Source organism: Martes martes (genome assembly GCF_963455335.1).
Source record: "Martes martes genome assembly, chromosome: 4".
NCBI lineage: Eukaryota > Metazoa > Chordata > Mammalia > Carnivora > Mustelidae > Martes > Martes martes.
In genome coordinates this window covers 189,279,775-189,303,494 of record NC_137891.1, presented here as the reverse complement: position 1 = coordinate 189,303,494, position 23,720 = coordinate 189,279,775, and the positions used below count along the sequence as shown (strand labels likewise).

Here is a 23,720-nt window from a genome sequence, read left to right as displayed (position 1 = left end):
CAGAGGGGTTTTTCCGCCAGACCTGATCATTCTGTCCCTTTGCTTCAACCCCAAGGGGCTCCTTGCTGCTCCTTGCTATCCCCAGATGGCGAAGCTGTGCGAGTCTCCCCCGTCCTCCTCCCTCTACCGCAGCCCCACTGCCCTGAGGCCGTCATTCTGAGCACACTCCCTCCCACCTCGGGGCCTCTGCACCAGTGTCACCTGGCCCGACGCGATCCCTTTCCTCAAGCGAACTCCTGTTCGGTCCCCAGGTCTCAGGTGTTCCAGCCCTCTCAGGAGCAGAACGGTGGGGCTGGCACCGCCCTCCTCACCCCACAAAGCAGTGAGTGCCCGGAGGACGGAGACCGTCTGACTGGCCCAGAGCTGCCTGCACACAGGCCTGCACACAGGTCAGCACACGGTAGGGGCTCAACGGATGCACATGAGGGAAAGGAGGAGGGAAGGAGGAGAAGCCTTGCCACAGAAGAAGGCTGGGCTGGCCCCAGACGAAGGGCTGGGACGTCCGGAAGAAGAGAGGTGACTTTGTCAGCTCTCACCAGGACGTGCCCATGTAACAAACACGTCCCTGTGCCGGGAGCTCTGGGCAGTGGTGGCTCGGCTCCCGAGCCTTCCTGTCCTGGGACTCTGGCCGAAGGAGGAGTGGAGCCAGGACACGTCGCTGTCTTGGAGGCCGGGACCCAGTGACCTGGGGCAAACACACTCTCTCGGAGCCTCCGCGGCAGCTCACCCGCAGCTCAGCGGGCCAAGAGGCTGCGTCTCGCCCGGGAGGGCTCAGGTCTCCCGAGCGGGGCTGCGTTCTCCGGTGCAGCAGGATCCTGGGAAGCCGTCCTGCGGGCTTCCCCCTGGAAAGGTCAGTGGCCGCCCAGGCAGGGTGTGAGCAGGAGGGATGGGCTTCATGCCGGAGCTGCGACCGCTGCCCCTGGTGGAAGACGCCACTAGGAGCCATGGACGGTTCCCGAGCGGGGGTACACGTGAGCGCACACGGCTGTTGCCCCCGGGGCCGGTGCGGGGCAGGCAGGATGACAAGGAGGGGCCTGCCTGGCAGAAGGGCAGGTTGACGCAGGACGGAAGCCCACCTGTCCCAGCCCCGGCATCTCCTGCACAAGGACCCTGATTCCCGGACTCCCCGGGGGTGGGGCGGCAGCAGCCTCTGCTCAGGGCAAACTCCATGGACAAGACCTGGCAAGGCCAGGCTTGGAGTCCGCTGGACCTTGTGCAGGCCGGTAGGCACTTTCCTTTCCAAGCCTCAGGAGATGGTGCTAACAGCTGAGGCGCAGAACAAAGGAGGCAAAAGAAATCCACAAAAATCTACAAAAAATTAAATTTCCTTTGCAGTCCATTGACAAACCCTTGGGGCAGGCACAGTGACCCTCCTCCAGAAGTTCGGCTGCCTCGAGGCTAATATTCTGCTAGAGGCAGAAGGTAACCTTAGCTTGACATTAGCCTGACCTCCAGGATCCTGTAAAAATTCCTCTGGAAACTTCCTTTATCTCTACCCTCCTCCCCAAGGTCCGTGTTAGCAATCATCCCCACGCCTGTGGCCCACTGATACGCATCTGCAGCATCTCATGACTGAGGGTTCACTAGCCAGTAGTAAAGGAACTTTTCCTTTTTAAAAAAAAAATTATTTTATTTAAATTCAGTTATTTAACATGTAGGGCACATTGGTTTCAGAGGGAGAGGTCAGTGATGCATCAGCCTCGAGTAACACCCAGTGCTCATTCCATCCCGGGCCCTGCTGACTGCCCATTCCCCAGTGACCCCATCCCCCCGCCCTCACCCTCCAGCAGCCTGAGTTTTCCCCAGAGTTAAGAGTCTCTTAGGATTTGCCTCCCTCTGATTTCGGGAAATGACCTTTTCTTGACCTCAGCTAGCCCCTCCTGGGGGCTTGCTTCCCTTCCTTCCAAATTCCTGAGAGACTTCCCCTCTTCCCGACCCCCTCCCAGCTTCTCCTGGGGCCCCCAGCGCAGCGCTTTCCGCCCACGCGTCCTGTCCCCCTGCCTTCATAAAAGCACCCTCTTTGCACCGAAGAGGTTTCAAGAATTCTTTCTTGACTGGCCACTCCCGGACCCCCACATTTCACATCCACAGCCACAACGTAAAGGCAGCGCGAGCGCTTTGTGCCTCGCTGGGCCGCCTCCGGCCGCCACTTTCCAAAGATGCCAGAGCTTGGGGCCTCTTCTGCCTCGCAAAGATCCGGCTTCCCTGCAGAGCTCGTCAGCTTCCCAGAGGGCTTCCTGGAGGAGGAGGCAGCCTAGCCAGGCCCGGAAGGAGAGTGGGAGCGGATTCAGGGTCCCAGCCGGCCGCCCCCGCCCCAAACCCGCGCGCGACAGGCCGGCAGCCACCGAGGAGGGCGGTGCGGGGGCGGCGCCGCGGGCGGACACGGCGGCCTCCGGGGGTGCGGCCGCCCGGCCAGCGGGTCACGTGAGCGCCGGCCGGCCAGGTGGGGACCGTGACGCAGCTGCACCGCCAGGTGCCCGGGGCGCCGCGCCGCCGTCCCCTTCCGCCCGCCCCCCCCCCCCGCCGGCCCGCGCGCCCACCCGGGCGCCCACCTGGCCCGACGGCCCCGCGCCCGCGCCTCCCCGGGGGCCGCGCAGGAAGTGGGGGGCGGGGCCTGGGAGGGACCCGGCGGCGGCCGGGGCGCGGAGCGCGGAGCCAGACCGGCCGGAGCCGCCGCCCGCTCGCCGCCACGTCCTCCGCGCCGCGGCGCAGGTGAGCCTGGGGACGGGGGAGCGAGCTGGGGACGGGGAGGGCCGGTGACCCCGGGGCGCCTTCTCTCCCTTGCGCGTCCCCGCCCCGCCCGGCGCTGCGCCCGTCGGCGGAACTTCGCGGCTCGGTCCCTTCGCCCGGGCTGCCCGGGGACGGAGCGCGCCAGGCCCGCGGCTGGACCCCGGCGGGGACCCCGCCCACGGCCTCGGGCGTCCTGCCGCCGCCCCTGCCTTTCCTGGCCCCCGGGCTGCTGCGTCGGCACCCCGAGGGGACGCTTCTCTCCTGCGTCGACCGCGGAGCCGGCAGACCGTGGGGGCGCCCCCGGACCTTTGAAAATGGGGGTGGGGCGGGGGCGCACGAAACCACCCTCCCCCCAAACCCTGGAGAATCTGCTGCGCAAACCCAGTTTGGCCTGCAGTTAGCGGCCCCCAGGTGAAGACCTGCGCTCCAGACACCGGAAAGCAGCGCCTCCCCCGCGGTGGGTGTCGGGGGGCGGACGCAGCAGCGGGCGTCCTGCTCACTCTCTGCGGGTAGGGGAGGACGGAGGGAGGCGTGTGGGGCCGCTCCTGAGGGCCGGGGGCCCCTCCTACTGCCCACCGGCCTCCGTGCCTGCGTTTCTGCATCTGGGAAGGAAGAATCCCTTTTGAGCTCGGGGCGGACCTCAGCCCAGCACTGGGCATGGGGGGACATGGGCACCAGACCCGGAGCCCAGGAGCGCCTGACTCTCCCTCTGTCCTTGAGGTGAACAGTCTGCCCCTGTTCTGTGTCTGTGGGGGTTCAGGGGGCACCTGCGGAGTCCGACCCCGCACACCCCCAGCCTAGTGCTTAGGGGTGTGGCGGCCCTTGGGTTCAAATCCTGGGTCCGTGTGAACTCAGGCAAGTGACATAAGCCCCTGGGCCCCAGTGTCCTCCTGTGTGGAAGAGGAGGAGTCAGGAGCCCACAGGGAGGGCACTGAGTCAGCGCACCTGAGCCCGCAGTCTGGACACTCCCCTGGCGAGGCCCGCGGCCGGCAGGACAGAGCCTCTCCCCAGGTCTCCCCGAGTCCTGCAGGGAGAGAGCGGCAGAAGGCAGGGTCTTGGGGGTTCCCAGAAGTGAGGTCTTCAGTCACTTGGACAAAAGCCGCCTGGAGAGGAAGAGGGAGTGAGCCGAGCAGAGGGCCCCTCCCCACTCCGGGACATCTGCAGGGAGACACCTGTGCCAGGAGGGCTCTGGCTCCCAGGGCCGGGCTCCGACCCAACGGGGCGGCTCTGCGCTGTGCGTGAGGAAGCGAGGGGGGCAGCCGAGCGGCCTGCTGGGGTCCCCACAGGCGCCACCCCCAAGGACGCTGGTCTGTGTGTGTGATCCGACGGTACCACCTCTCACCCTGTGTCTGGCGCCCAGAATTTTAGTTTCGGTTTCCAGATGGATGGTGGCCGCAGCTACGTGGTGCGCAGGCGACCCCTGTGTGTAGCGGCGTCTTCATTGCCAGCAGGAGTCCCCGCTCGCCCACTGGCTCATCCTCGCCCAGCTCCCTGCTAACGGGCAGCCTGACCCCACCGGCTTTCCTCACATGTCAGGGGACATACCACCTTCTGGAAGGAAGGGCATGACGAGCTACAGGCACAGCGGGGAAGAAGGCATTTGGAAGACAACTGCTGGCCAGCGGGTCAGGCGACCTGTCCGACTCAGGGCTCTGATTTCCCATCTGGGGCTTCTTGGGGGAACACCATGCATGTCAGCCCAGTCTGGGACAGGGGTCCAGTTTATGGGACTTCTGGACCGAGAGACAGGAGCCGGCGAGCCGTGGGTGAGCCTGTGGTGGCGGGGGGAGCACTGCAGGCTGACCCGGGAGGTGGGTTTCTCTGTGACTGTTCCCCGCACCTGCAAGCCTCAGAGCAAGAGGCCACGGGAGGCTCCTGCCCCGGGGGGTGGCAGGGGCGGCAGGGGGTGGGGCACAGCACGGCCTCTCCCTGCTGCCAGGCTGGGTGCGAGGCTGCCGGCGGCCGGGTGGGTCTCCCTGACCCCCCCCCCCCGTGAGCAGGGGGCCCTCTGGTCAGTGGCGCCAGGCTCCCCATCTTGGCGCTGCACACATCTGCTCCGGAAAGTTTCCTGTGGTGGGGCGCCCGCGGTCTCCACCTACACACCCAGGGCTGCGACCTCCAAGAACGCCTCTGGGCGTTGCCAAGTGTGGGGAGGGGGGCTGCCCCAGCTGAGTCCTGAGCCGCCCCCAGCCGTCTTGCAGACGGACCCGTCTGCTGTGCGCTGTGACTCAAAACGCCAAATCCTGCCCCCGAATTCCGTGTGACCCTGAGGCTGGCCGGGCAGGACTGCCCAAGCACGAGCCCATCATTGTGGCTCAAGTCACCCTGAGCAAGGACCAGGGTCGGGCGGGTGGTGCTGGAGAGGCTGAGCCCCACAAGGCAGGGTGGGGTCAGCCGGACCTAGAGACCAGGGCAGAGGGGACGGAGGCCCCACGGGGGAAGTGGTGTGGGTCCTGCTGGCTGGGGGAGCAGCTGTGGGCAGAGCCGCTGGTCCATCTGCGAGGCAGTGGCAGGGAGACGGCACGGAGCCCGCCCGGGTCCCAGGAAGCCCATCTGTTGGGAACGAGGGAGCGAGGGGCACCGGGCTGTGAGGGCCCCGCCGAGCAGGGCCGGGCCGCACCGCAGTGAGGACGGTGCCGAGTGCCGCTTCGGTCTGCGCCCTCCCCGAGTTGGGTCCTCCCCCCACCCCACCTGCTGCCGTTCCTGCGTCCCACGCGGCAAGTGCCCCTTTCCTGCCCTGCGTGTGCTACGGAGGGAGACTCTACGCCAAGGGTTACAAGGACCCAGCGGGGGACCGGCCTCCCCAGCCCCCTGGAGCAGGAACAGCAGGGAGTCACCCTGATGTCACCCAGGGGTGGCACGGACGGATCCGGAAGCCGCCGTGATGCATCCCTGGCGGTTTCTGGTGGCTGGAAGCTGAGTCCACGCGCGGAACCCCGGGGCCTCCTGGGGAGGACGCAGCCCGAGGGCAAGGGGACGGCGCAGAGCAAGTACCCTGATGGCCAGCGTTCACTTGTCAGTTTGGGGACTGAGCCCACCCTGGGGACATCGACTGTCCCTGCTCCCAAAGGACCCACAGACTTTCAGAGAGTCAGACGCGCAGCACGCAGCCCTCACTGCCCTGGGCCTCCCGGGAGGAGATTTGCGGGGCCCCCTGTGCCAGGGGGCAGCCCCACCCCTGGGACCCGAGAGGTCGGAGCATCTGACCTCCCTTTCGGCGACACTCTTGCCGGGACAGCCTGGCTGGCATTTGCCCAGAGGCAGCAGAGAGAGTCTGTGCCCTGGTCCCTCCCTCGCACTGGCCCCAGGACACCAGGCAAAGGCCAGCAGCAGTGAGGACACGGGGACGGCCACTCTGCAGAGGCCGCCGGCCACAGACACCGGGACAGTGGGGGGCCCGGGAGCCCGTGGGGCCTCTGTGCTCACGTGTGTGCGTGCGCCCCCGCACACCAGCCTCCCGACGTGAGGCCAGTGGGCTCTGCGTAGTCCGAGCAGACAGCCAAGCAGGACTGCTGGGCGTTGAGGACAGCCTGGTGCCTGCGAGGGTGTGACAGGCCCAGGGGATGGACAGGCCAAGGCCAAAGAGGAGCTGTAAGCGTCCTAGAGCGGGAGCGGGCGCTCACAGGACGGGGCCAGCAGCGGGGCAGGTGTGGTGGGAAGGCTGGGCCCGCCCCCGGGAGGGCAGAGGGGTGAGAGCACGGGACGGGAGAGAGCAAGGTGCGGAGGTGACGCCAGGGGCCTGAGCGCCCACCCAGGCTGCCCCCGAGAGAGGGGCTGGAGAAAACGGGGAGGAAGTGTGGACGAAATGTCCCCAGCACACGCCCATACCCGCTAGACCCAAGGACAGGTTGGAAGGGGGCATAAGCGCGTGGCTCAGGGGCGAACTTGGGGCTGTCTGCCGGAGCATCAGAACTCCCCAGTAAAGCGGGCCGGGGGGACCTCAGGCCACAATCCGGGGAGGCGAGGTCGGACACGTCAGACGTCTCGCCGGCTGCAGAACCCTAGACCAGAGAAGAGACCTCCTGTTCTGGAAGAAATCCTCTCCCTCGGGCTCTGATCTCAGCCAGTTACCAGCGGGAGACAAAGCTCTCCCGCGTGTGAGGCCACCTTGGAGCCTGGGATAGATGGGGGACCCCGGGAAAGGACTGGGGTGGGCGGGGCTGGGGGAGGGGCCTGGGGAGACGCGGAGCCGATCCACTGGATCCACTGACCGAATGCAGCTTACGGTCAAGGCGGATGAGGCAGGGACGAGGAATGCCCGGGGGGGGGGGGGGGGGAGGGGAGCAGGAGGAAAGCCCGAGTCAACAAGAGGGAATGATTAACGAGGGAGGCCGGCCGTGGGCGTCCCACTCCTGCTCGGGAGCTGAGCTAACACACGGGTACGACACGGGGGGCTGGGGTCCCGTCCACGCGCCCGGGAGAGGGGGGCCGATGCCAGCCTTCCTCCTGGGAGCTCTCCGAGGAGCAGGAATCAGGGACCAGCTGTGGGGCCTGGGGTGGGGGCGGAGGTCAGGGCAGCGGAGGAGGTGACGCCTGTCTTGGTGCCTGAGTTTTGGACCCGTGTCCAGGGACGTGCGGGAACCCGAACGTGCGGAGGAAGGAGACACAGGGGTGGCCGTGGGGGCGGTGGCTCCCCAGAGCTGGCTCTGGTCCCGAGGCCCTGAAGAGCCCCAGACAGCTCCCGCTCTCCTGCAGGTCTGGTCCCTGGACTGGTGGCAGCCCAGGCCTGTGGGTGTGGCCACCTTGCTGGGAACAGAGGTCACACCCGGCGGTGGCTCGCCCGACAGGTTCCTGTTGGAGCACCTCGGGCCCCAGAGCAGACTTTGCCCTACGCTGGGAGAGGCCGTGCCCCTGACTGGGTCCAGAGGACAGGGCTAAGAAGACCCAAGCCTGGGGCCTCAGGTGGGGGCGAGGGAGAGGAAGGACGGCTTGGGGCCGGTGGGGGGCGGGCACGGTGCTGGCTTTGCTGCATCCTGGGCTCCGTGCAGCCGCGAGGTGTGCAGCCGCGGCAGGAGCCTCGAAGAAGAGCCCTGGCAAACGTCTCCGGCTTCGGGCTCCCTACCCGCATGGGTGCACTTTGCTTGGACCCCAGATAGAGCGACGTCTACCAGAAACCCCGTTCCAGGCCCGGCCTGGCTAGATGCAGACAAAGTTAACGTGGGGGTGTGTGAGCCTGGATGGCACCACCCACCCTAGCTGCCGGTGACTCAGAATGTCCCCAGGAATGCGTGGGCCGTGTCCTCCGGGCATGGGGGTGGCTTGAGCTCCGCGGGCAGCCCCTCCCTGTCACCGGGAGGCTCGGCCGCACACCCTCTCTGGGATGGTTTTAGCAGAGAGCGTGTGCACCAGCAGCGGGGGTGTGGGGAGCCTGGCCTCTGGCCCGGCCCCCAACTAGTCTGTGGTGCGGACCCCTCCAGAGCCCGGCCGCCCCTCACAGACGGATTCTGGAGCTGAGGCCTGGAACTTCCCAGGGGACGCGGCCCGATGCAAGGCGGGGTGGCGAGTGTTGGGGGTAGGCCTGGCTGGGGACCTCCTAGTGGGTCCCTCGACTCCAGAGGCTCCGTGCCTGCCGGCACAGGCCCGGGCCCCTCTGGCAGCACACCCCCCAGGGTGGGGGAGAGGTGGTGACACCCTCACTCTCCCTAGGGCTGTCGGAGACAATGGGCCTGCCTCCCGCCCGAGGTCTGCAGGGCACACGGCCCCGGGCGGCGAAACTGCACCCAGCCTGGGCCACCTGGGCTGGTGATGTGGAGATATAATTCTTCCCTCCGAGAAACGGGCTCCCAGCCTCGCTGGCCCTCGTAACACGTGCAAGCCGTGTGTCTGCAGGAAGGGCGCAGAGAGCCGTGCCACTTGCTTTTCTTAAAATTGAAAGGAAGCGATACGGAGTGAGTTTTCGGCAGTCCTGCCAAGTCGTCCCAAGCCGGCGCCTGTCCTGCTTGTAGGTCTGGAGCAAGGAGCAGGAGGGTGACACGGCCTTCCATTCCCGCGGGGGCTCAGGCGTCGTGGCCGGGCCGGGCTGGGCTGGGCAACCCTTCCTGCCTCCGGAGGCGAGCCTCATCGTGACTCTGCCCATCTGCGGATTTTGAAACGGAGGCGGAAAATGCAGCAGAGGGCGCGACGCGACGGCGGCAGGTGGACCCTCGGGACGGCTCGGTCACTGGCCAGATGCTGGTGCCCCGGAGGCGGGAGGCTGGCGTTGGTTCTGCCCGGCCCCGAGTGGGAAGGTGGCGGTGGGCCTGTCCACGCCGGTGGAGCGGACCCCTCAGCCCTGATGAGCCGAACGGCTGGCCCACAGACGCTCACAGACGCCGGTCAGCAGGCTCCGCACGGCTGGGGGCTCGGGGCCCCGGGAGAGATGGGCATCCAAGGGACGCAGGGAGAGCAGGCTGGGGCTCGGGCTCTGCCAGCACCTCCCTCCCCTCTGTGTCCACACACGCGCGGTGACCGTGCCCGGCCAGGCTCTGCAGAAAGGGATTGTCGGCCCCGTTCTGAGTTCACTTGTTCCGAGTTCATCCACGGGGGAAAAAACGCCGAGTGTCCCTGGACGTGTGGGAAGGCTGGGTGGCACCGGCCGGGGCAGAATCGCCACACGGGGTCTCGCAGAGAAGGGTCTGAAATCAGACGGGCCTGGGTCCGAGCCTGGTGACCCAAACCTCCTGTTCCCCATCCCAGGGCTGGCTCCTGGGTTTCTCCATTTGCGCACCAAGAGTGAGGACGGCCGGGGTGTTTGGGGGGGTGAGGCTGTACCCCCAACCCAGCACGGCGGCGCCTAGCTTTGCTGCTCCAGAGCTCGGGGGCGCGGCGGAGGCTGGGGTGGCGGCCCGCACTGTCTGAGGCGGGCATCAGAAGACCCCCCAGACGGCGTTACCGTCGTGCATCGCCCGACCGGCAAGGGATGGCGCCCAGGGGCCCCGGGCTGCCGAAGCTCGGGTCTCCAGGGCCCCGGTCCGGGCGGCCTGCACCGCCCCACGCTTGCAGCCCAGGCGTGGGGTCTGCCCTCGCTGTGTGTGCCCACCGGAGGAAGCAGGCATGTCCTCTGGCGCAGTCCCAACCGCCTGGGGCCCTGCAGGCCTGAGCCCCCCCACCCCACCCCCCCCACCCACCTCCCCAGGGGTCCTGGGGGCTCGGGGCCGGGCCCTCCCCAGCTCTGTTCCAGGCCTCCAAGCCCTGCATCCCCAGTGGGGTCTCTGGCCAGGGCGGGTACTGGGAAGCCATGGATGGGCCCGTCTGCAGGGGGCTGCGGGGTGGACGTCCGCGTGCCGCCCTCACCCCTGCGCTTTTGCCCCAGGACACGGTGGCCACTGAGCATGTCCCAGCGACACTCGGACAGCTCCTTGGAAGAGAAGCTGCTGGAATACCGCTTTCACTCCGAGCTGCGGCTCGATGCCAAGGGGAACCCGGCACCCGGGCTGCCCATGGTCCGGGACTCCCTGCAGGTCAGGGACAATGCCGCCTTCCAGCTGGACACCTCGGTGCCCCCACCTCTGTCCAGTAAGGACGAGGAGCCACAGACCGTTGTCCTGAGCACACAGAGCCCCGCGGCCCTCAAGATGGGCACTCGGCAGCTGATCCCCAGAAGCCTGGCCGTGTCCAGCAAGGCCAAGACCCCAGCCCGCCACCAGAGCTTTGGGGCAGCCGTGCTCAGCAAGGAAGCCGCCCGGAGGGACCCCCGGCTCGTCTCCGCCCCCAGCTTCTCCTTGGACGACATGGACGTGGACACGGGCCCCGAGGGAGCGCTCAGACGGAACCTGCGGAACCAATCCTACCGGGCGGCCATGAAGGGCCTGGGGGCGCCGGGTGGGGAGAGGACCCCCATCCGGCTCAGCCCCAAGCTCCAAGCTCTGGCCGAGGAGCCCAGCCCACCTCCTGCTCGGTGTCCGGCCAAGAATAAGGTAGGGGCCCATCCGCCTGGCCACTGGGGCGGGGGCTGTGCCTCAAGGGGCCTCGGAAGCTTGTAGACAGGGCCTCACCTAATGGTGCAGTGGGGGCCCAGGGAGCGCCTACTGTGTGCATATCCCTGACCTGGTTCACCCCAGTCGTGCACGGTGGGCAGATTGTGAGCTGAGTGTGACATCCCCATTTTACAGATGGGGCAGCTGAGGCTCAGAAAGGTCGGGGGCTTTCCCCAGGCCCCCAGGCTCCAGGATCCTCACTCTCAGGCACAGGGAGAGGGAAGAGCCCCTCTCTCTGAGCCCCAAGGAGAGCCGGGCTGTGTGCGGGACAAGCTGCAGGGAGGGCTTCCGAGCGGCACCTGGCCCGGGTCGGTCTGCCCGAGGGGCCCCTGCGGGGGGCTCAGGAGAAGTCTGACGCCCTCTCTGCCCGCACGCCCTCCTTCCCCTGCCCGACAGCCTGGTGCTCTGGTGTTCTCGAGAGAGCGGGACTGGCCCAGGGCCAGTGGGAAGGGCCCCCTTGCTCGGGGTCCATGTGCCCAGAGTCGTTCCCGCGGCTGCCTCTGCCAGGAATGCCCCGGGACTGTGAGCGGTGGCCCCAGCCTGGGGAGAAGCCAAGCCCAGCCGTCAGTGCCAGCGAGCCAGCATGCAGAGGGGAGCCCTGGGATGCACCTTGGCCGCTGTCGTCCGCTGAAAGATGCCCGTGGCCTTGGAGGTGGGGCACGGCCCCTGCCTGCCTCCCTGAGCTGCCCAGGCCCCGGAGGCTGCCTCAGGAGGCCCAGCAGCCTGCGGCTCGGGACCAGGCCAGCTGCCAGCTCGCCGCTGGGCCAAGTGCACAACCGACGTTTCCTGAGTTCTTCTGTGGCTGGCGCTGGGGTCCTGAGGGGGGCCTGGAGGCAGGGCCCCAGGGAGCTCCCAGAGCAGTGAGGGGGCAGGGGTGCCCTGGGGTGTTCAGGTCTGGGCTGGGGCCGTGCCCAGGGCCGACGGAGCACCGAGGAGGGGCTGGCTCCCCGGTTGCTCAGGGCAGGGGCAGGGGTGGGGAGAGGGTCCCGAGGAGGGTTAAAGCCGAGGTGTGAACCAGGGGCACAGGCCTAGAGGCAGGAGGGGCACTGGCGGGGGCACAGGACGGGGGTAGCCGGGTGTGGCTGGAGCACCGCACCTTCCAGCCCAGCAAAGGGAGTTGTCAGGCCCCAACTCGTCCGAGATACCAGCTCTCCCTTTCCTGGAGCCGGCATGGCTTCCCGCTCAGGAAAACACCGTGTCCCGGCCAAGAAGGCAGGCTCTGAGCAGGCAGCTGGCGGGGCCACGGGTGGGGGAATCCCCGAGAACCCCCACTTGCCTTTGCAGTCCTGCCAGCAGCTGCTGGGACCCCAAACCCATGCTGGGAGCTAGACTCTGGCCTTCCTGCCGTCCCAGGTCCCAGACTGCATGAGGCCCCGTGTGGGGCCCCAGCTCCCACCCCTGGGCCACCTCAGCCCCCTCCAGCCGGACCCATCCAGCCTTGCGTGGGCTTCCCTTCACACCCGGTTGAAACGCCCCACCTGCCTGAGCACCAGCTCTTGATTAGTTCAGTCCTGCTATCTCCTCCAGGCAGATCTCCTGGATCTGCCGAGCTCCCATCAACCCGCCCTGCCTGCTCCGAGCCTCCATTCCACCCCGTCCTACCTACCCTGGCCTCTGCTTGGTGGCCTGGCTTCCCTCCACATTTATTGAGCATCATCGGGGTGCCTGGCAGAGCCCCCGCTGTTGAACAGGCTGCACGCGTGGTGCCGAGCGGTCCTCGAGCCCCCAGGGGTAGAGGGCTCACGGCAGACTCACACCTGCCTCCCCTCCCCGCTGACTGCTGGCGTGTCTGTGTCTCTCCTGTTTGCACAGAGGACGCTGGGACGGAAGCGAGCGCACAAGGGCTCCTTCAAGGACGGTGAGTGTGGCCTTGGCCACAAGGGAGGTGACCTCAGGAAGCCGCCGTAGGCCAGGCTGGCATAGGGGAGGCTGGTCTCTCAGGCTGCTGGGGGGCGGGGGAGGCTGGTGCACTGCAGGGAGAACATGCCGAGAGGGGTTTCTGCAGGGACGGGAGGTCCCAGTGGCTCATTTGTGCCATTCTGTTGGGTCTAGAAAGTTTCCTCGTGCTCCCTTTTGAACTGTTCCAAGGGCAGGGGACAGACAGAGCCTTTGCACTCACCCCAGGAGACGTTTGTCAACCATGCATGTGCCAGGCCTGTAGTGACCGGTGGGACCAAGGTCACCCGAGGCGCTGGCCTCGGGTGTAGACACCCACACTGTGTGCATTGCCTGTACATTTCACAGTGCGCAGGGAGCCTGGTGTCGGGGCTCAGGAGGGCCCAGAGCAGTGTGTGTAGCCTGCCAAGGGGTGGGATGCCAACAGAACCACCCAGCAGGTGGGGGAGGGGTCTGTGCCGTCGGGATGGAGCACCCAGGGGCTGTGAGGGGCTTATGGCGCAGGGACCCAGCCAGGAAGGGCCCTCCCTCCCTGCCAGCCCCCAGCCTCTAGACAGCCGTGGGCCTGGGGTGGGGGGCGGGCAGGAGCCAAGCTTCCTGCCCCAGGGAGAGGAGCCGTGGTGAGCAGGTCTCAGAGGCGGGATGGGAAGGAGGGGCGTGGGGGTTGCCCTGATCCAGGGTCAGCCCGTCGCCGCCGTGGGGCTGCTGCAGAGCGGGAGAGCGGGGACTGCCCCTCCGGGGGATGGGCTCTGGGGAGCCAGCACCCGGTGTGCTCGGCTTGGCCTGGGAACAGCCCCCACCCAAGGCGGCCCCCCGTGGCTGGGATTTGTCGGCTCAGTTTCGGTCTGAAGGTGCCACATTCTGCACAGAGACGCCACCCCCGTGTGGGGCTGGGCCCAGCACAGCCATGGGAGCCGGCCAGCCCCAGGGGAGCCTGCTCTGGGGGGCCCTGCGCCGCCTGACACGCTCAGAGTCCCCTTGGGAGGACTCAGCCTGCAGGTTCCCAGGTTCCCACGCCCGCTCAGAGCCCCCCGGCCTGCAGGTGACACACCCCATCTCCCCAGACCCCGGGTTCTACCAGGAGATCCGGGAACGGGGCCTGAACACCAGCCATGAGTCCGACGATGACTTGCTCGATGAACCGTCCAGCCCGGATGGAACGGGAAAGGCGGATGCCCCCATCGTAGTCAAGAGCTACCGGCCTGCCCAGGTGACCTGGAGCCAGCTCCCAGAGGTAGGACCCGGACAGAGGGCTGAGGTCCTGAGCCCAAGCCTTTGGGCGGTGGGCCCCTCGAAGCCAGCCTGGGTTCCTCTGCTATGGGGACAAACCTTCCAAAAGTACCTTCTGGGCCCAGCTTGCAGCGGGGAGTTCCCTTCCTGCTGTCCTCCAGGCTGCCCTGCCCCGAGGACTCCGTGGGTTTGGGTCCCATGGGGCAGATCCATGAGGGCCACATGCCATCGGCAGCGCTCGTCTGACAAGCCTGTCGCCCGTGAGCCCCTCGTCCTCTCCCTACTTGGACTGATCTGCCGGAGCTGTGGGCAAAAGGATCCCCTTCCGAGGGGCCCACCCCCAGGAGAGTGCCAGAGGGTCCAAGTGGTCCGAGACCGCAGGGGAAGGGAGAGGGCCGGTCCTCGGCTTCAGGAGAGCCACATGCCGCTGTCACACTCCCACCTCACCCTCCACGCTTGAATCACGGCAGGTCCCTGCCCGGCAGGGCCACGGGGGCCCCGGGAAGAGCTTGGCTGGGACAGAGGCCCTGGTGTCCCGAGCAGGTGTGTGGGGAGGAACCCCACTACCCCAGGAGGACAGCCACACTCCTGACCCATCCCCAAGAGCCCAGGGACAGAGCTGCCCTGGAGCCCGTGGGCAGGGAGGGCAGCTGCAGGCGTGTGGTCTCCTGGGTCGGGGCGGGGTCAGGACACGCCACCGGAGATTCAGGGCACCACCTGAGCTCAGGGGCTCGGACCCCAGCCTGTGGGCTGGTAGAGGAGGTGGGGGCTTACCAGCCTGGGGCCCCGGGGCCTGAGGGCATGGAGAGCTGGACCGTGTGCCCAGATCTCATGGGCAGGGCTCAGACTCACCTGGGCCCGTGTGTCTGAGTTGTGGCCCTGTCCCCAGCACGCCCCTCAGCCACCAGGCCAGCTCTGCGGGACAGAGCCCCCCTCCTCACCCCAGCGGTGTCCGCCAGCCGCTCCCTCTGGACGCTCTCTTCCTCGGTGGCCGCCGGGCTCTTTGGAGGGGAGGCTGGGCTTCTGGGATGTGCCTAACCCGTGATTCCCAGGCCCGTGCCTTCCTCAGGTGGTGGAGTCCGGCCTCCTGGACGAGCTGTCTACTGAGGAACGCAAGAGGCAGGAGGTAAGGGGCTGGGCAGGGCGTCCAGCCCTGTGCCCAGCACTTGGTGCAGACCACACAGCACACGGGGCAGGACGACGGCCACGGCGATGCCTCCCGCCTCCTGGCCGGACACTGGGATGATGGCTGATGCCCTTGGCTTGGGCGGGGGGCGGGGGTTCCATCACCCCTTCTTGGACGCACGTGGGGGTCCTTGCCAGCGTCCCAGCTCATGAGAGACTGAGCCGAGGGCATGAGACATACCCCTCTAACCTGCTGCTGACATCTGGTCCGAGCTTGCCCTGCACCCTGACCCTGTCCCCGAGGCACACGGTGGCCCCAGAAACTGCTCTTGTCCCCACCAGGCCATCTTTGAGATCCTCACGTCGGAGTTCTCGTACCAGCACAGCCTGGGCATCCTGGTGGCCGAGTTCCTGCAGTCCAGGGAGCTGCGAGCGACCATGACCCAGACCGAGCACCACCACCTCTTCTCCAACATCCTGGACGTCCTGAGCGCCAGTAAGAGGTGAGGCCCAGCTGTGCGCCCGCCCGTGAGGGTGCCCGCCCACCCCTGGGGCAGCACGGCGATGTTGGGGTCTCGGGACAATCTGGGTCTGGGACCGCGGGTGGGAGGTTGGGAGCCGCTGGGGGCTGGGAGGGAACACGGACCTGAGGCCACCCGGTGCTGGGCTCCGTGACTGGCTGAGCACCCTGCCCCCGGCGCCCCGTCCCTCGGATGTCAGATGGTGCAGCACCTGCTGGATGATGGGCGCCTTACGTGCACCCACCCCCCCCAACCCCCCCGCCGGGACGTCCCGTGCCGGGGGCTGAGCGCCAAGCCCTGAAGTGGCCACAGGACGGAGCAGGCGGGAGGGGCCTCGAGTTGGTGCCTCGGGTCCTGTTGTGCCCAATGGTGTCCAGTGCCCGGCCCGGGGCTCTGGTTACAGGGCCCGGCGGTGGAGGAGGAGCCGGGCGAGCCGCCGAGGGCCTGCAGGGGCCTGCGTGTGTGCGTCTCTATGCTTGTGCAGGTGTGTGGCTGGGTGTGTGTGCACACGTGTCTGTGAGTGTGTGTGCGTTTACTCCCACACACAGCCCTGGGCCCCAGGAGACCCCGGGACACCTCCCCTCTTGCCTCAGCGCTCTCCCTGACCTGAGGAAGTGGGTCCGGGGCCCCTGGCAGACTAGGGTGGGGGCCGGTGGGAGAAGGTGGCGCAGCCCTGGCTCGTTCACACCAGCATCAGACCGGTTCCCTGAGTCCCGGCCCGCACCTGCTGCCTGTGGCCCCGTGGAGTTTCAGGGCCCTGCGGGCGGAGGCTGCTGACTGTCCCCGGAGACGGGTCAGGCCGCAGAGCAGAGCAGCGTGGGGAAGCTCGCAGCCTTTGACTCCGCGGGGGCCTGGGTTAGACGGCTGCCCTCCACCGGCTCTGACCCTTTGCTCCATGTCCCCGAGGCACAGCGGAGGGCCTGGACCCACCACGGGCCGGCTGTCCCATTTGTGCCGAGCTCCCCAGGGCCTCTGGCTGGCTGTCACCGTCCCGGGGTACGACAGTCCAGCCTCCTGCTCCAGCTGGGTCCTGGCAGCTCCGAGCCAGTCACAGTGGCCTCCCTGGGACTCAGTTATTTTGAGTCAGCAACTGATGGCTACCTTTCCCAGAACTTTCTCGAAAACCTTGGAATGGCTCGGGGAGGCGCTGACCGGCGTGGCCCGCCCACCCAGGGACAGGCGTGCGGCCCTACACCTGGGCAGCTGGGGCCTCCCGTGCCCTCCTTGAGGGGGCAGGGTCTTTGTCCATTCCTGTCCCCGTCCACCTGGGCTGCCCAGGAGCTGGGGCTCGCAGAGTGCTCCCCCTTATGGACGCATGGTGCCCCCCGGGGCAGAGGGTCAAGCAGGACCCAGCGAGCAGGGTCTGAGGGACCCCGTCCTCAAAGCCAGGGCCTTGTTCACCCTCCCCAAGACCCGGCCTGGCCTCCCCGAGGGTAACCGGAGCACCGCCCCTGTCTCGCAGGGGCGGCGCCACCCATCCCCGCCCTCCGGCCGGTGGTGTCCCCGTCCCAGGTGCTCGGTGCGGCTGACCTGCGGCTCCGTGGTGCCTGCAGTGTTGGGGGCCTGGGACCTCCTTCCCTCCCGGTCTTGTCCTCCTGATCTCTGGTCAAGGGGGATCTCAGAAGGGGACCCCAGGAGGAAGCAGGACCTGGTGGCCACCACTGGGGAGTCCGCCCGGAGCTCCTGGCCTCACACCAAGCTGGCAGAGAGCACCAGGGCGCCCGGCGGGTCTGACCCAAGTCCAGGAACTCACGTCAGAGCGGCGGCTTCCCCGTCCTGCCCGTCTGCGGCCCGTGGTGTCTGCAGGAATCCCTGCCAGAACCCAACAGGAAGGGGCCTCGGGTCGGCCCGGTTAGTTCGGGCTAAGCGGCCGGTGTGCTGGGGTTTCCCCGGGCGGCAGGTCCCCCACGCGCCTGCCGGGGTCCTGCCCCTGCGTGCGTGTTTGCACGCGTGTGCATGGGCGTGTGCCGTGCTGGGGGACGGCCAGGCCTCCACCTCGCTCTCCCCCGGTTAGATTCTTCGAGGCCCTGGAGCAGCGGCACAAGGCGCAGGTGTGCGTGGAGGACATCAGCGACATCCTGCAGGAGCACGCCGAGAAGCACTTCCACCCCTACGTCGCCTACTGCTCCAACGAGGTCTACCAGCAGCGCGCCCTGCAGAAGCTGACGTGAGCGCGGGCTCCCTGCGGCTGGGGGTCCGCTCCGGGCCCGGCGTCGGCCGGCGGCGCCTGGCCCCACCCCGCAGCTGAGGGACCGTTCCCTGTTGCAGGAACAGCAACGCCGCCTTCCACGAGGCCCTGAAGGAGATCGAGAAGCGCCCCGCGTGCGGGGGTCTCCCCATGATCTCCTTCTTGATCCTCCCCATGCAGAGGGTGACCCGGCTGCCCCTCTTGACGGACGTGAGTAGGACGCGCAGACCCCCGCCGGGGAGGGAGCGGGAGGCTCCCAGGAGCTCCCTGCAGGGCCTCCAGCCTCTGAAATGCTGCTCGTGGCCCGAGGGGCAGGGGGTGAGGGCGCGCGTGCGGGTGCCCGTGTCCTACGTGCACACAGGCAGGCGTGTGTCCCGTGCGTACGTACAGACCGAGACATGGCGGGAGCCTGCCAAGCCCCCAGAGGCAGCACGTGGGTTGTGCTTGGAGGATGGTCAGTCTGGACCGGTGGGATGTCAGACCCTCCAGGGTCCTTGTGGGGGCTTCTCCAGACTGGGCCAAGACAGCCGAGGACTGGAAGGGCTGGGGTCCTGTGCACCCCAGGGGCCCTGGCAGGAGCCTGTTGGACACGGGCTGTCCACCTCCCCGTGGCCCCCACCTGGGTCTGCTGTCCGTGGGTGGGGGGGCCCTGCCCCACGCAGGCCTGAAGCCTGGAGCGCAGGAGGGTATGTGGTGCCTGACGCGCGGGGTCCGCTCTGCAGACTCTCTGCCTCAAGAGTCAGGGCCATCCCGAGAGGTACAAGGCCGCCAGCCGCGCCCTCAAGGCTATCAGCAAGGTGAGGGGCGTCCGGGGGGAGAGGCGCGGGCGCCTGGACCAAGCCGAGGCCTGTCCCTTCCTGCCCAGTGGTGGGGACCCTGAGGGCAGGGCAGGCTTCCGCACCGTCCATCTCGGGCTTTTCACGGTGCTGATGGGGAAACCGAGGCCCAGAGGGAGAGGGGCTTGGACGTGACCGGGGAGCCCGTTGGGGGGGGCGGCATGGAGGGCGGCCCGGGAGTGGGCTGGGGTGCCGTGGGTGGCAGAGCGGCCGGGCCACAGCCCGCAGCAGCGCCTGCCCTCCGGGCCCCCGACAGCTGGTGAAGCAGTGCAACGAGGGCGCCCACAAGATGGAACGCACGGAGCAGATGTACACGCTGCACACGCAGCTGGACTTCGGCAGGGTCAAGGTAGGCGCTCCCCCTCCTCCTGAGCCGGCTCCTGGGAGGGCGGGGGCACGGCCCCGGGCCCTTGCCTCAACTGCTCCAGGCCTCAGTTTCCCACCACAGTGTGCCCTGTGGCTCCCAGTCCCCCGGTGGGAGTCCTCCTGCCTGGGGCTAGGTGGGCGTACGGGTCTCTCTGGCCTGTGCTCCCACACCCAGGGCTGTCCGGGGGCGGCTGCCTGGGGAGGGGCGGGCAGCGGGGTGGGCCGGAGGGCTCGCCCCGGGCCAGGGCTCCCCGCAGCGCTGGGAATGGGGTAAAGGATTGGGGGGTCAGGCCCCGTTCCGTCGTGGGCCTCCCTCGATTCTGGGGAGGGGCCTAGACAATCCTGCACGCCCTCCCAAGCAGGCGGGGCCCAAACCGTCGTCCCCACCGAGCAAGGTCCTGCTGCGTCCCAGGCCACGGGCCTCCTGCCTCTGTGGGGAGCAGCTGCGGGGGCGGGGGGCGGGGTTGTCCGGCAGCGGGTGACGAGCAGACACACAGACCCTTCCCCGTGGGAGCCACTCCGCAGGAGCTGGCCTGGAGGCGGCTCTCTGGGCCGGGCCTCTACTGTCCTCCGTCAGGCTGGGCTGCTGACCTCCGGGGGCTGCCGGGAAGGCTGGAGCTCGGGGGCAGCGGGTGCTGTGGGCAGGACAGGAGGCCCACGCGTGTTGGAGGCAGGGCGCGGAGGCCTGGAGAAGAGTGTGAGGGTGTGTGGACGCTTCCCCACGATGGCTTTTGCTTCCCACTTTGGAGAGAGTGTTCAGCAGGTGCCAGGAGGGCCCCGGGGCCTGGCCGGAGGCAGGACGGGCCGGTCCTGGCTGGTGGGCGGGATCGGGGCGGGACCTGGCACAGAGCAGCTGTCCCATTTGTGCCTGTCGCCCAACTGAATAGCCCTTTGTGTGAGGCGAGGCCACATCGCCCCGCCTTCCTCGGTCCAGCCAGGGAGGCCGGTCCCCAGTCCTTGGAGGCAGGCAGGGGCCCCGCCCGTCCCGGCCCCCCGCCCCAGCTGCGGCACCTCTTCGGCTCTGCCTTCCAGTCCCTCCCGCTGATCTCTGCCTCTCGCTGGCTGCTGAAGCGTGGAGAGCTTTTCGTGGTAGAAGAAACCGGGCTCTTCCGAAAACTGGCCAGCCGGCCCACGTGCTATCTGTTTCTGTTCAACGATGTTCTGGTGGTCACCAAGAAGAAGAGGTGAGCCCCCGTGGTGCCGGGCTGTGTGGCCCTGCGATCGGGCCCGGGGAGGCAGGGCAGCCGCCGGAGTGTCCTCTGACCTCAGAGTTGGGGTCCCCCGCCCAGCCTGGCCGGTCCCTGGCAGCACCCTGCATCCCCTGACGTGTGGGGTGGCCAGGCACCTCTCAGTGCCCGCAGACCGGGGTTTGCCGGCCCAGACGAGAGAGCACATGGCCCGTGTTTTCTGGGGGGTGGTTTTCAGGCTCATCCCTCTGACTGTGTGCCCCCCAGCTGGGTAGGGGCCCCAGGCTGCCCACAGGCCCCCCCGCTACAGCTGGCCACTCGCCTGTCTTCCCGCAGCGAGGATAGCTTCATGGTTCAGGACTACGCCCAGGTGGACCACATCCGGGTCCAGAAGATGGAGCCCTCTGACCCCGGCCTGCTGGGTGGCGGCGGCACCCGCAGCTCCTCGGTGCCACACCCCTTCCGGGTGACCCTGCTGCGCAACAGCGAGGGCCGCCAGGAGAAGATCCTGCTGTCCTCCGACTCTGCGTGAGTCCGGGCAGGGCTCCCGGGAGCAGGGGTTCGTGCCGTCGAGTTCTTGGGCACCTGCCGTGAGCCCGGCCCTGCGTCAGAGGCCAGGGCAGCCTCGTCCTCCCAGAGTTCACACAGCTGGGAGGGGGGCACGCCAGCCAGACGAGCAGCTGGACCGTCGGGCGTGTCTGGGGGCACCGATGAAGCAGGAAGGCAAGGCAGGGAAGGGAGCACCCGCTGGGGGCAGCCTGACTGGCACAATGCCATGTGGGGAGGGGAGCCTGGCAGAGGCACGGCCATGCAAAGGCCCTGAGGCAGGAGGCCTCTGCTGAGAACCAGGCAGGGCTGGAGCCCAGGTGCCAGCGGTGGGGTGGGGGGTAGAGAGGTCAGAACCGTCTGGAAGGGGGTAGGCAGCACATGGAGACGCCAGCACCACAGGCACTCAGCAGATGAGGGAGAACGGGACGGGGCTGGCTTGGTCTCCATGCTCCCTCCAGATGGGAAATTGAGAAGAAGGTTTAAAGCCTTAAACTGGCACGGGACAGTGGGCTTGGGGCCCAGCGCTGGCAGACGGGGTGGCCCGGGCTGTGGGGGTGAGGCTGCCACCTGACTCCGGGATACTGGGCAGGTGGGACTCAGGGTCAGCCTGCCTGCCGCTCTCTTTTGCCCCATGACCTCCCCCAGGTGGCCCCTCAGTGGTTTGTGGGGGTCAGGAGAGGGCGCCCAGGCAGCGTGACCCTTTGTGGCCACTGCCCATCACACCTTGAGGGCTTTGGGGGCACGCTCGAGGAACCCCTGGCCGTGTGACCCCCATCTCTCCACGGTGCCGCACTGTGGGCGGGACGTGTGAAGCCAGAGGTCCCCAGGCTGGGCCTCACGCATCCCCTCTCCAACTGCAGGAGTGACCGGGCCCGGTGGATCACGGCGCTCACGCACAGGGAGAGGCAGGGGCAGGGCCCCACCAACAAAGGAGGTAAGTGCCTGCTCCACACTGAGCAGGGCTCCGAGCCCTGTCCCCAGGCCTGGGCAGGGGGTTGGCATGGAGCTAAGAGGCGCTGACCAGCTCTCTGTCCATGCCACTGCCTGCCCCCAGGGTGAGCCACCCAGGTGAGGGACCCCAGAGCCGCAAACGTGTGGGTGCCTCATGCACCCGGCTCTGTCCCGGGGCCTTCCTGCTCTGCTCGGGGAGCGAAGGCTGCCCTGCACCCAGGGACTGGAGCTGACTGAGGCCACAGTGCCCATCGACCTGTCACCCTGGCTCCAGCCCTGCCCCTTAGAAGCCGGGTCCCCCTCTGCTGGCGCTGGTGCTCTGGCTCTGAAAGCAGGAGCAGCCGGTCCTGTGGCCTCCGGAGGGAAGCAGCCGTGTGGCCGGAGCCCCCCGGGTCCCACTAGACCGCGCCGCAAGGGATGTGTTAGGAGGGGGAGCCCTGCCCGACCTGGGGCAGCAGAGCCCCTGGCCCTGGCCCTCCTGGGGACAGCCTTGTCGCTGACACCCGCCCCCTCCGGCCCCCGCAGACCTGCCCCAGGTGGAGATCACCAAGGCCTACTTGGCCAGGCAGGCCGACGAGATCACGCTGCAGCAGGCCGACGTGGTCCTGGTCCTGGAGCAGGAGGACGGTGAGCGCGGCGCGGCTGCGCCTGAGTGGTGTTCAGATGGAGGTGGGGTGGACCCCAGAGCGAGAGTCCGGCGCCCCCACGAGGGTCCGGAGCACGCCAGGTGCGGGCCGCTGACCCTGAGCCGGGCCCCCCAGACGCGGTTTCTGCACCTGCTCTCGGTGGGCCTGGCCCGATCCGAGGCCCTTTAGCCTCCTTCCTCCAGGGCCTGTTCAAAGGTCCCTGAGTCACAGGATCAGAACCAGCTTCTCTGTCGCTCTGTGTCCTCAGTGGGAGGAGGGTGGCTGCGCTCCTCTTGGGGGCCCCGAAGCTGGCCGGGGCCCGCTTAGCCACTGACGCCAGGGTCCAGTTGGAGCAGCGGCTGGAGGACCAGCGGCCCGTGACCCGGGGCCAGGCCCTGCAGGAGGAGCAGGGTGGGGGGCGGTGTTCTGCTCTGCGGGAGGCCTGGCCCTGGCGTCTCCCGGAACCCGGACCCTGCGCTCACCTGCCCCGCATCTGTGTTCAGGCTGGGTCTACGGCGAGCGGCTGAGGGACGGGGAGACGGGCTGGTTCCCCGAGGACTTCGCCCGATGCATCACCAGCCGCGTGGCCGTGGAGGGCAACGTGCGTCGGATGGAGCGGCTGCGGGTGGAAACCGACGTGTAGCCCGCTCGCCTCGCCGCCCCGCCCCGCCCCGCGGCCAGGCTCTGCTTCCAGACGGCTCCAGCAGCGGCCTGGCTCCTGGGGGGCGGGGGGGCTTGTCCCAGGAAATGGAGCGGTCTGTGGGTGTGCACGAGGCCCAGTGCTGGATCCAGATTCTTCCAGGGAGGAAGGTCACCATCCTCCCAGCCAGCTCTCGGGCCACGGCGGCCTGACACACCCCCCACCCCCCACCCCCGCCAGCGGAGCCCCAGGGAGGAGCCCCGCCCTTCCCCCAGCGCCCTGTGGCTGCACCGGACATGGGCTCAGCTCCCTCTGTTGTCCCTGTGTGGGACGGACGGCTCTGCCGGAGGGAGGTGACCCTGCAGGGACAGTGCGGAGATGCTGAGGTTTTCACAGACATTAAAGTATTTCTTCAACACCTGGGTCTCCCTGGCAGTCTGCCCAGGAGGACGCCGGATGAGTCCCGGCGGAGGCCCCAAGGTGCCGAGGGCCAGGCCTGGCTCCGGGTGTGGCGCCTGTGGTGGGTCCTGGGGCCTTGTTCGTGGTCCCCCTTGCTCCTCTGTGGCCTCGGCCTGACTGTCCACATGAAGGGTGCAGGGCAAGGCCAGGGACTCCTGACCCCCATCCCCACACGCTCCTTGCAGGGCTCAGCCTGGCCAGTGGGTCTGGGGACCCTGCTGGCATGTCCCCCAGCCCCTACCTCCCTCAGCGCATCTGCTCCCCCTGCCGTGCACGTGGGGAGGGCAGGCTGGCCTGGGGTCTGGGCTGCTAGGCCAGGCAGGAAGGCTGGGTCATGTCCTGCCAGCCCTGCGGTCGGTCTGTCCCCGGTCCAGGGCCCCTCGGCGGGGTCAGTGCTGTTTGCGGTGGCGGCTCCGGGCCTTAGGAGGATCTGCCCGGTCTGAAGGCAGGAGTGTGGCTCC

General features: G+C 68.2%; 1 protein-coding gene across 5 annotated transcripts; it reads left to right on the top strand.

The window, feature by feature from the left end:
- Positions 1-2,578: 2,578 nt before the first annotated feature.
- Positions 2,579-23,212, top strand: ARHGEF16 (Rho guanine nucleotide exchange factor 16). 5 transcript variants are annotated; one of them, XM_080800165.1, is made up of 15 exons: positions 2,579-2,712; positions 10,022-10,625; positions 12,498-12,543; positions 13,646-13,815; positions 14,881-14,937; positions 15,279-15,439; positions 17,472-17,624; positions 17,726-17,855; positions 18,368-18,442; positions 18,738-18,830; positions 19,880-20,031; positions 20,371-20,562; positions 21,444-21,517; positions 22,060-22,161; positions 22,664-23,212. In XM_080800165.1, the coding sequence occupies exons 2-15, from the start codon at positions 10,041-10,043 to the stop codon at positions 22,801-22,803; spliced, it is 2,130 nt and encodes a 709-aa protein (XP_080656291.1). In that variant the 5' UTR covers positions 2,579-2,712; positions 10,022-10,040; the 3' UTR covers positions 22,804-23,212. The 5 variants fall into 5 exon arrangements, with proteins under 5 accessions (XP_080656291.1, XP_080656293.1, XP_080656292.1 ...); XM_080800167.1 differs by lacking the exon at positions 2,579-2,712 and adding an exon at positions 6,176-6,377; XM_080800166.1 differs by lacking the exon at positions 2,579-2,712 and adding an exon at positions 7,237-7,632.
- The last annotated feature ends 508 nt before the right edge of the window (positions 23,213-23,720 follow it).

What these genes read in the sequence shown, in the direction of transcription:
- ARHGEF16 (XM_080800163.1), top strand. Translation starts at nt 8,899, where the DNA reads ATGCTGGTGCCCCGGAGGCGGGAGGCTGGCGTTGGTTCTGCCCGGCCC. An exon ending in CGCGCCCTGCAGAAGCTGAC is followed by an intron (nt 17,625 to 17,725) that starts GTGAGCGCGGGC and finishes TCCCTGTTGCAG; the next exon opens with GAACAGCAACGCCGCCTTCC. An exon ending in CTGCTGTCCTCCGACTCTGC is followed by an intron (nt 20,563 to 21,443) that starts GTGAGTCCGGGC and finishes CTCCAACTGCAG; the next exon opens with GAGTGACCGGGCCCGGTGGA.